This window comes from Topomyia yanbarensis, chromosome 3, assembly GCF_030247195.1.
Source record: "Topomyia yanbarensis strain Yona2022 chromosome 3, ASM3024719v1, whole genome shotgun sequence".
Classification (NCBI taxonomy): domain Eukaryota; kingdom Metazoa; phylum Arthropoda; class Insecta; order Diptera; family Culicidae; genus Topomyia; species Topomyia yanbarensis.
Window position 1 is genome coordinate 92174899 of NC_080672.1, and position 12103 is coordinate 92187001.

At 44.7% G+C, this 12103-nt stretch overlaps 1 protein-coding gene across 2 annotated transcripts in view; it reads right to left on the reverse strand.

The window, feature by feature from the left end:
- Window positions 1–1984: 1984 nt before the first annotated feature.
- LOC131694000 (host cell factor) overlaps window positions 1985–12103 on the reverse strand; it is a 36055-nt gene continuing 25936 nt past the window's right edge. For both annotated transcript variants that reach the window (XM_058982328.1, XM_058982327.1), the window contains exons 7-10: window positions 4858–5204; window positions 4198–4795; window positions 3477–4086; window positions 1985–3415 (exon numbers count right to left, since the gene is read on the reverse strand). In XM_058982328.1, coding sequence (XP_058838311.1) covers window positions 3249–3415; window positions 3477–4086; window positions 4198–4795; window positions 4858–5204 — 1722 coding nt within the window. In that variant the 3' untranslated portion in view covers window positions 1985–3248. The remainder of the gene's footprint in view (window positions 3416–3476; window positions 4087–4197; window positions 4796–4857; window positions 5205–12103) is intronic.

Here is a 12103-nt window from a genome sequence, read left to right on the forward strand (position 1 = left end):
CAGAACCAAATGAAGGAATAGACCCCAATTTATATTCTGAGCCGCGCAATTATCCACCCAGAAAGTAATTCTGCGTACACTATCGAGGTGCCTAATGACCCGATTAAAACAGCTGATGATATCATTTGCTGATCTACCTGCAACTGCTTCATTCCACAGGCATGCTATGATATCGTTAGATCTAGCGTAGTTTCCAACTGGAGCAAATGACTCATTAAACGCTAAAAGACGTTGTGAAAAAACAATGGTCTTGAAACCTTCTAGGCGCGGCAGCTGGATAACCTTTAAAGGAAAAAGTTATAAAAACTTGTGAGCAAATATCTACAGACGAATCAAATGATTCCAACCCTTATGTAGATCAACAGCCAGCGCTGTTCCGTCCGGCCTTACTATATCGCCATCCGTGCGATATGCATCACGTGACTGCTTTGCAAACGCCAAATGCTTCACGTGCCTTTCACAAACGGAACAACCAGATATCGAATCTCCATCGTTGTAGCCAGAATTATTTCGATGTTGCGTGGCTATGGTACACGTTTCACATTCCTCGTGCCCAATCTTTGCGAGTGAAATGTGAAGTTGTTTCAATATCCTGCAGAAGAATGTGTAACTAACCCTCAACATCGGGTGCGCATCTTGATATTGGTCGTACATTTCTTTCACTGTTAGGTCCGATGGCAAATAAAGCCTGTTCGGAGCATGTTCACGGCGGTAATGCAAAATCGTTGGATTATACAAAAATATATGTGCTTTTACAGCATCCTTTTTATCGGTGTTCCTCTGGTATTTACCTCGCTTTTTAGACCTAACTAACCCACTCTTATCTGATTCAAGACACTCATATATTATATTTCTGTGAATAAAAATTATCTAAATAATGAAATATACGTCTAAAAGAACTATATTACCCGCAGTCTTTTTCATAGCCAATAGTGATCAAAAAAAAATTTCTGCAAACTCGAACGACTCTTCTGTCGGCCATCTGAAGGAAAAATTGATAAGAGTGCAGCTTTCGAGGATCGATCAGTTTATGGGAATTTTTGCTTCTTTTTTAATGGGCACCCGATGAACCCTTTCGCGGATGAAAGTAGTCTGTCCGAAGTAGTCCAGCTTCCAAAAAGCTCGATGGATAGTTTTGCGATTGGTACATTCCTTCCGGCATTCACAAAGGACGAGCTTTGGCGGATGCAAAATACGACGGTTCTTCAAGACGACAGCCTGACGGTGTTCTTTTTTGTTATTCTGCGTTTTCTTCTACGTACCTCTCCAAAATAGCTTCCTTCCGAATCAATCGATTCACTAGTAGTGCTTGCATTGTCCATCGAAAGATCGTCGCCATCTTGAAAAGTTCCGTGTGCTTCATCAACCTGACTAAAAGTGCCAAGCATGGAAATTTCCAGGAACTTCTTCTAAGTGTTGATCGAATCGAATCCACCAAAATCCGAATCTGAACTAGCTTCACTACCAGATCCACCTTCGTACACTTTAATTGCGTCAAGAGCTGACATATTTAAAGAAGTTATTATTTACACCAGATATTTTAAAATCAAGCCACGTGCAATGTGCCAACGGACGAGAAAAACTAAGCATACTAGATGTGAGACTGATATGCGGGTACATTTGAGTTCGTCACAGAAGTACCCGCATATGAGTCCTATCTAGTTTTATCAATGATTTTACACAAACAGAAAAGTAATTTTAATTATATTTCAGTATGAAAGAAGTGCATAGGTCTCAATTGAAGTATATAGTACAATAGCCTAAAGATTTACTTCTGAGAAGTATGAAAAAAAGAAAAGTAATGCAAAAGCATAAAATCGTCTTTTTCTCGACATGGTGATTTTTCATATGGGGCTGATATGCGAGTATGGGCAGTACATCTCTTCGCCAATGAACACGATCGAACACAAGACTAACGATTTCCTAGGAAACGCTAAGTATGATGACCAGACACGGACTTTCGAAGTTAATAAACACCTTCAGCTTCACTGTTAACAAATATCTTGTTTTATTACCTTTTCCGAAAAAAGAACGAAAAAAAAGTTGCGTCTCAAAAACTGTTTGTAATTTACACAACTTCCGAAGCAAAACTGACAGTTTTTTGCTATTACCCGGGCAAAGAAAAAATAAAACTTTACACTACAAAAATTATATCATTTCTCTTTTCGTTAGTAGGAAATCACAACAGCGATTGAAATAGTCATTTTATATACTCGTATTAATATAAGGTTTATATATTTTTCCACACGCTTTTTAATGTATAATAAAGGGTTTCACCTATATTTTGTCACTACACTTCTAGATTCTGCATTCTTTTAGAAAGAGTTAAACATTATTTCGGATTATTCGTTTCATTTCTGTTCATTTTTTCTTTGTACACACTGCTTATGACGTATTTGATGGATAATTAAATGTGATCCTTACGAGTACTGACGGAAATAAAAAAAACTGGTATGTAAATTGCGCGGGCAAATAATGAACATAAGATTGATCGGATGAAACTGCATAATGAAACATTTCGATGACAATTCAATCACTTCGAATGTGATTCTTTGATATTGTAATTGTAAATGATTCAACTTTAATTCTTGGATCAACATTATGCAATTATGCTTGCTCATTGTAATTTTTATCCAATTACATTCTGCATACAAGATACACCACTATTCGCCAATGCATATTTAGAGCAATATATCCTAGTTTTACAGTGGTTTACCTTTACCCTACTTACTGCTTTACTATGTCCATAATAATCTATTCGCTTGCTTTCGATCAATCATAAAAAATGAAGGAGAAAAACTTAGTGAAATTTAATCTATCTCGCCCTAGAGATTTGCTGTATACTAGTTATAAGATTATTATTAACTATTTATCGTTTCTCTTGTCTTAAAACTGGTTAATAGTTTATTTCATTACGCATTACGAAAATTTAACGATTTCCTCATACTCCATAAGTCGTGAAAAACCAAAACCTATCCTGTTTTTTCGTACTGTTGGAGGAGTAAATCTATTAGGGTAATGCAGCCAAAATGTCAGGAACAAAATACGTACACACCAATCTTACATTCGCATCCACGAAAAAGGATCACACTCAGCGAACTATCAGAAAAAAGATCTTACACTCCGTCAAGAGTTCGTAATGCGTAGGTGTTATGTTTGTTGATAAATCTGTCTTAACTGCTAGATGGTTGACTTTTTACACAATGTTCTGATCATTTTACTCGTCGTTATATTACCTAATCCTATCTTCAATGCGGTTGCATCGACGTGGGTGAAACGATCATCGATGCGTTTCCTCCCGTTTTTGCCCGCTTTGCCGTCGTCGAAGGACTCTTGTCACTAAGTCGTTTCACCGCCGACGGGGAGGAACTCGCTCCAGCTCCGGTTGCTGGTGATCCCTTGGCTGACTGAGGATCTGTAACAGAGATGCAGTGTTAACATCTAGCAACGAAAAAAAATATGTTTGATATACGCACCTTGCAGCCACCTGACTTGAGTCGCCGGACCGTAACCCTTATCGTTTCGTGCCGCTATGCGGAATATAATCGCCGGCTTCGAGGTGTAGTCAACGTGCGCCGTGAGCAGGGACTGATTTGGAACGGTACACTGGTTATTCGGTCCGCAGTACACCCGCACGAAAGCAAGCTGCGCGGACTGATTGGTCTTATCTTTCGTGTTCTGCGATTTGACCGCTAGATAGACTGAGTATTCCAAGATATCGCCCGTCGTCGATGGTGGAGGTTCCCAGGACAGATGAGCTCCCTCGGGCGATTTGGAGATTTTGATGGCGGATGGTGCTCCCGGGAAGCCCGGTAGGCAGGTTTTGAATGGTGCAACGTCACTCCATTCACCTCGGCCACAGCTATTGATAGCGGCGACACGGAATCGATAGGCACACCCCGGTTCCAGGTTTATCCGTTTGAACTTGGTCAGATCGGGTAGATTGTCCGCGGTCAGCGTGTCACCGTCGTACAGACAGTTCCATTCATCAAAATCTACGTAGTTCGATACGGTATGAGAGAGACCCTTGAAGACGCCGACTGTGTACCACTTTTCCGATTCATCCTTTATCCTGACAATTTTGTTCTGCAATGGAAAGAGAGTTTAGATTGCACGGGAGTTACAACCAACATTGTGCAGTTGGACATGGAAATAATCAGTTGTCGGACCCTAAATTAATTAAACAATATAGCTTACCTCCTCCTTTTCATCCTTCGTTTTAGCCACAGCTCGAACAGTTTTCGCCAGAGCAGTCCCTTTACCCGTGGTAGCAGCAGTACTGCCTTGGATGGTAGTCACCACAGTGGGAACGGCAGTACCTACACTAGTTCCGTTACTGTTACTCAGAATGTTCGCCGGAGGATTAACTGGAGACTGAAGCAACGGCGACGACAGCGTGAACTGTTTCGAGTTAGCATCGAAATATTTAATCGTCGTCGTTGTCGATTGCTGCTGTTGAGGAGACGCCACAGCAATAGTAAGTGCACCGGAGAGCGAGGAGGAAGAAGAAGCACTCGATGGATTTGTCGTGTTCAGCAGATCGGACGGTACGGAAGTGGCTGACGCGGCCGCTTCGGCTAGAGCATCTAGGTGACCGCCGGCAGAATTGTCTTCTGATTTTACCATGGCACCACTGGGAATTTGCGAAAGAAATTGATTTCCATCCGTTGTAACCGGAGTCAGTTCGTTGCCAGCACCACTCGTTTTAAATGTGATCGTGCGGTTATCGAACGACATAGTTCGAGTAAAATCATCGATAGTACCCCTCGTCTGTAGCAATCCGCTGTTCAATTGACTGAAAGCATGATGGATATGAAATATATTTTAATGAAATGATTTTTGTCTTTCGGCGCTTACATGATATTGTCTCCACCCGACCCGGCTGCCGCAAGTAAGTCGGTATTCTGCAAAGACAACAGTTCTCCACTTTTAATGGTAGTCAGAATGTTGGCTGCTTCTGTTTCTGAAGCCGTGGGAGCACTGTTCACACTGACCATCATTGTGGTCAAACCGCTGCCACCGTCGGTGGTGTCCATCAGTTGAGTCGCTGTTCCGGAAGCTGTAGTTACGGTACTTGCATTTAGCAGTGCCGTGACATTGTCCTCCCCGGTTGTCGGTGCAACGGTTACAGGTTCGTCCTTATCTGGTTGCTCATGCTGCTCCATTGTTGCTGTGCTGTCGTCGTTTGGATTACCGAAGGTTGCCTACGGTGGATAATCAAAGAAAAGGAAGGGAAGGATTAACGTACGTCTGCGATGGTGACTTATGTATAAAAAAAGTCGAAACAACTGTTCGTCACCTCCACACATCAATACATTTCTAACATTTAGAAATATTTCAGGTCTAAGCATCTCAGAGACAATATTTTTTCTATAACGACAACTCACTTTTTTTCTTGTACCTAAAATTATTAAAATATTCTTTCTGTTCTTCTCCCGGTTAGTGTCGACGGCCTGTTTAAGAGCCCAAAGAATAAATTGATAATTATTGCGACATCTTCAAACTATTTTTTGAGATTTGCCCTATTGCAGACGAGACGGGAAATGTCACCCACTAAAACACTGCTTAAGGCCAATTATAGCGGGCTGTGATTCTGATTGCGATGATGAGTGTATGGTTTAAATGTGCAGGCATAGGGACGATCGCGTAGGAATTTGTTAAGACCGCGTTGATCAGATTATAAGTGCAGTAGCGTTCACTACATCATCGTGGCGATTTCGTGTTTTCGAAATTTTGGGAGTAGTTGTGCGTGGATGATCACGATCGCATGTTCGCCCTTATGGATCATGGAGAGCAACTCGAGCGCTTGTATGTTGATGTGTTCGATCGCGTAGCCTTCTGCGTGTCGCGTGTGCTAGCGCGTATGTGAGTTCGCGTATAACCGTGTGGCCTTTCGAATATTGGCGCGTTCTCGAATGATCGCGCGGACCGTGAATATGATACTTAATTTTATGTGTGAGGTTCGGATACCAGAAAAGAGTGAGTTCTTCTGTATCACTAGAGTTTTCGGTGGTTTATAAATGACTGGGTAATGCGTAATATAGACCCGGTGGTTCACCACAATGGCCTCTTGAGCTTGAGCTTGTGCGACCACCCCTGGCTGCTACTCCGTTATTGATCGGCACTAGCTGAAGTTGCACAGGGAATCAGTAGATAATTATGCTTGGGATTAGCGAAACATCTTTCAATGTGCAACTCCTGGTAATCCTAAAGTGTTTCTGATCAATACCGGCGCCGGCCAGGCCCGAACGTAGATCGCGGAAGGAAAGGGAAGGAATGGTTAGTCCAATACTTGCTTTTGCTAGAGGCCGTATATACTACTGCGCACTCCACAAGTATCACGGGAAGAGGATATTTTTGTTAGTAGAGTATAGAAGTTGGATATACTTCTTCTTTAACGACGCCAGAGAGGTGATTCCACTACTTGGACTAGGTATCGATCCACCAATTTCATGGACCGGGGACCAACGGCTTTACTTCCCTTCCGAAGGAAGACGTGACCACAGATTTTTTCACCTCAGAAAAATCTCAACGACCTCGGCTGGAGTTGAACCCAGGCCAACTGGAATGAGTGGCGGTCACGCTTACCACTCAACCACCGGCGCCGTCGGTGGTTCACCACAATGGGCTCTTGTCCAGTAACTCCTATCATTACCTCCCCGCGGTGCCAGCTGGGGTACGAGTAACCGTAAGAAAGATCGGGTAACCAACCCCGGTGGAACCATGGTCGTATGCTGACAGGGAAGAAAGGCTCCTCTTTCCAGAGCGTGGGTTCATCCGAGCGTCTGGTCCCCATGTTAAGGGCGGCTCAAAACAGCGTCTGCTCTCCATTTTAGGGGCGGCTGATATATCGTCCTCGTGTCAGCGTGGGACTCTAAACAGAGCTGACACGATGGTCCTCCGGCGAGACAGGGGGTTGGGGAGTGCCCAACAAGCCGCCCTGGAAAACTAACCGTTACGAACAATGTAGAAGAAAATACGAATCGGCAAAGACCTACGCGACAAAATAATGACTACGATTGGAAACTCGGAACACGGAACTGTAGGTCACTCTGCTTTTCAGCTTTCGACAGGATAATCTACGACGAACTCCAACCACGCAACTTTGAAGTCGTAGTACTGCAAGAACTTTGCTTGATAGGACAAAAGGTATGGAAAATCGGGCATCGGGCGGCTACTTTCTACCAGTGCTGTGGCACCACCAACGAGCTGGGAACCTGCTTTGTAGTGCTGGCTAGGATAAGTCAACGCATGATTGGCTGGACTCCGATCAACGCAAGGATGTGTAAGTTGAGAATCAAACACCGTTTCTTCAACTACAGCATCAGCAACGTACACTACCCACACGATGGGAGACCCGATGACGAGAAGGAAGCGTTCTATGCGAAGCTGGAGGAGGTGTACGAAGGCTGTTCGCAACGGGACGTGAAAATCGTCATCGGTGATGTGAACGCTCAGGTAGGACGGAAGGTAATGTTTAGACCGGTAATCGGGCCAAATAGCTTGCACACCGTATCGAATGACAACGGCCAACGATGCGTGAACTTCGCCGCCTCCCGTGGCATGGTAGTCTGAAGTACCTTCTTCCCCACGAAGATATCCACAAAGCCACCTGAAGATCACCTGGCCAACGCACCGAAAACCAAATCGGTCACGTTCTAATCGACGGGCGATTCTTCTCTGATATCACCAACCTACTGCAGTGCGAATATAGATTCGGACCATTACCTAGTTGCAGTATGCATGCGCTCAAAACTCAGGGGCTGGAAGCAGTACTACCCACGGAAGAACAGCTGGGCGCAGCTACTCTTGAAGATGGCTGGAGGAAGATTCGTTCCGCCATAGGAAGTACTGCTATAGCGGCACTACAGCGATTCCGAATCGAGGATAGAGGAGAAGAATGCAGCACGGGCGAGGATGCTGCAGCACGGAACGAGACAAAATATGGAGAGATACAAACAAGCAAGGAACAGGCAAACCTCGGTCCTCCGGAGAAAGGAGCGCCAACAAGAAGAACGAGATCGCGAAGCGATGGAACAACTATACCGCGTAAACGACACACGGAAGTTCTACGAGAAGCTGAACAGTTCGCGCAAGGGCTATGTTCCGCTACCCGATATGTGCAGGGACTTAGACGGCAACCTTCTTACGAACGAGTGTGTAAGTACTAAAGGGCGAACACGAAATTATTGAGACACCGAAAATATCATGCCAATTTTCTTATAATGTTTAAAATCAAACCAAAATTTTAGGGTAGTTTTATACATATATTTACTTCAAAAATCAAAGTAAAAGTTAATCGATGGAGCCTTGAGTGTAAAATTGAACGCATTTTCGCTTGATGCCCTCCATCAAAGTCTTTACAGTGTCATCCGATACCAGTTTCTCAGTTTTTTTCCATTTTCTTAACATGTCCTTCTCGTCTTTGGCTGTCTTCTTGCTCTTCCGAAGTTCCCGCTTCATCATTGCCCAGTACTGCTCCACCGGGCGCAGCTCCGGACAGTTTGGCGGATTCAGGTCCTTTGGAACAAAATGGACAGAATTGGCCTCATACCACTACAGGACACTTTTAGAATAATGGCATGATGCCAAGGGGTGAGTCGCTTAGAACAATGTGCCATACACACTGTATCACCTACCATAACACGATATAAGATTACGATTCACAGTAATACACAATCATTTCACTCGTTACCACAATGTGTGGCACAATGAGGCACACTTTTGACAACTCAAAAACTGTCAACAAAGTGTAGTTGAATAATCATAGCAACCATTGCTTTTGTTTTACTGAACACCATGGCACAGCGTGGCACATCGTGACACATTGCGGCACATGCTACCACGCTGTTTGTTTGTGAGCACAATTCGTTTTGTGCTAAGCGACTCACCCCTTGCATGATGCCAAATCTGGGCAAAATAGCGGAGCTTCGTCGTGCTGCTGCAAGAACGGCAAAAGGCGCTTCTCGAGGCACTCAGATTTGTGGATCTCGCCATTTACTGTGCCCTTTGTCACGAAAGGCTCACTCCTCAGTCCGCAAGAGCAGATGACCTGCCAAATGAGATATTTTAAGGCGAACTTCGACATTTTCTTCTTCTTAAATTTGTTGTCCACATAGAACTTGGTCTTGCCGGTGAAAAACTCCAACCCCGGAATTTGCTTAAAATCGGCTTTTATGTACGTTTCGTCGTCCATCACACAGCAGCCATAATTTGTCAGCATCTTCTCGTAGAGATTCCGTGCCCGAGTTTTAGCCGTCGATTGTTGCCGCTCATCGCGGTTTGGGAAGTTCTGTACCTTGTATGTATGTAGTCCAGCTGTTTGCATTCTGGACGTAGCTCTGCGACATGCCGGGACTTTTTAACCAAATCACGGCTTGAGACGTGGCTTCAACACTCTGGAGACGGTTGAATGGTGAATGTTCAACATTTTTCCCAACTGCCGGTGCGACAGGTCAGGAAATTCCAGGTGTTTGGAAAGTATTTGTTCTCTCGACTCGCGTTGGTTCACCTCCATTTTCGTTGTATCGAAAAACACGACTTCGAGTTTGACAGCATGTAAACAATACACATCAATGAGAAAGTGTGCAAAATTTGGTTCATTTTTACCCAATGGTAAAAAAGTTATGCCCTGTTGAATGTGTCGCAATAATTTCGTGTTCGCCCTTTATGACGAGCACCTCAACGGCGAAGCAGCAGAGGACGAAGGCGGTATGGCAACGGATCTTGGAGCAAACGCAGAAGACGGTAGGCTACCGGCTCCTGATATCCAAGAAGTCAAGGAGGTGATCGGTCAGCTGAAAAACAACAAAGCTGCCGGCGTAGATCAACTACCCAGCGAGCTATTAAAATACGAAGGTGAAACACTGGCTCGAGCGCTGCACTGGGTAATCGCCAAAATTTTGTAGGAGGAGGTTGTTCCGGAGGAGTGAATGGAGGGTGTCGTTTGCCCAATCTACAAAAAGGGTGACAAGTTGGATTGCTGCAACTACCGCGCGATAACACTACTTAGCGCCGCCTACAAGGTCCTTTCCCGAATTATTTGCCGCCGATTGTCACCATTTGTAAGGAAGTGCGTGGGGTACTACCAAGCGGGATTCATTGGTTCCCGCGCCACCACGGTCCAAATATTCGCGATTCGGCAGGTTTTGCAGAAGTGCTTCGAATACAACGTGCCCACACATCATTTGTTCATCGATTTCAAATCGGCGTATGACACAATCGATCGAGCGCAGCCATGGCAGATAATGCACGAGTACGGTTTTCCGAATAAGCTAACATGATTAGTCAAAGCGACGATGGATCGGGTGATGTGCGTTGTTCGAGTATCAGGGACACTCTCGAGTCCCTTTGAATCTCGAAGAGGGCTACCGCAAGGTAATGGTCTATCGTGCCTGCTGTTCAACGTTGCGTTAAAAGGTGTAAAAAGGAGAGCAGGGATAGACACGATTGGCACGATCTTCAGGCTTGTTTGCTTCGCCGACGACATTGACATAAGAGCACGGAACTTTGAGGCGATGTCGGAAACGTACATCAGACTGAAAGCTGAAGCCAGCAGGTTTGGACTTGCCATCAACGTTTCGAAGACAAAATACATGAGAGGAAGAAGTTCTTGAGACGAAAATGTGAACCTCCCATCCCGAGTTCGGATTGACGGTGACGAAATCGAGATGGTCGATGAATGGGTGACACTTCCCCCACTCGCCGTTTCGGGGAAGTGTCACCCATCCTTACTAGGGTAGTGGAATGGTGTGGTTGTCGGTTCGCTGGATAAATTTCGATGAAATCCTTTTTCACATCCGTGTTATGCCGCCAGTATGCCGTAATTAGGATCTTACTGGTATCGATCCTGATGTTGGCACTCCAGTTGGGTAAGGGTGCGTTATGCTTAAGTCTTGGATAAAACTTTAGCGGAAGCGGCACCGACTCGCTTCGACGGAGCTGCTTTCGAATTTATATGGCTTTTTCTAAAGGTTTAGCAGAGCCCAGCATTGCCTTGCCCCACCATACCATAAACTCCTCAACTCGCAGTAGATCCGGGGGGGGGCTTCGTTAAGCCCCGGAACTTCTGTCCTCCAGTCCCTACTGCCCCTTATCGCAAAGGGCTGCCAATATTCTTCTGGTGTATAGTTATCTGTAAATCCAAACAAAACGTCAACGGTTCGTTGGAGTTTTATTAGATTTCAAACTGAATTGGTCTACTCACAATGAGTTCAGAGTCAAGAAAACGTGCAAGCCTTCGAGCAGCGCAGACGAACTTTTGGAAAGACCTGGAGTCTCAAATCTAAATACATCTATTGGATTTACGCGACAATTGTGCGTCCAATACTGTCATACGGATGCTTTGTGTGGCGGCAGAGGGGTGAGGTGATGACGGTTCAGTCAAAGCTAAACTATCTGCGAAAAATGGCGCTCATGGCGTTCACTGGTGCTTTCACCATAACTCCAACTGCTGTCCTTGAGGCCCTTCTAAATATCAAACCATTGCACATACACCTTAAACAAGAAGCACTATCATGTGCATACGGAGTTCAGGTTACTAGACTTTGGAACAGTTACCATGTTGATCTATCATGTACAATCGGCCCTTCGTCAGAGCTTGGTCGGCAACGTTATAAACTTCTGCTCCGATGGTCAGGCTGCAATCAAGGTCCTTAGCTCAAACAAATCACGGACCAAGCTAGTGATGGCGTGCCTGACCTGACTATCTACCATATCTACCGGTATTACTGGAAATGAATGGGCGGACGAATTGATCAGGAAAGGTGCAGCGATTGACTTTGTTGGTTCTGGGCCCGCTCTCCCAATTCTGACAAATTGGATAAGAGAAGAAATACAGTCCTGGGCTTCATCCGAGCATTGCAATTATTGAAGAAATCTACAAAGGTGTCGCAAAACAGAAACGTTTCTAGAACAACCGTGCCCAGTAGTTTCGAAAAATCTACACTGCGACTTGCTGACCAGTGCTTTAACCGGCCACTAGAAACTCTATTATCGGCCGTCCTTGCATAGACGACACCGTATTTGGACGACTAAAATACAGACATATTATAGTTCCTTATCCAATGTGGCAAAGAGCTTTAGGCTTACTCGCTGACGATTT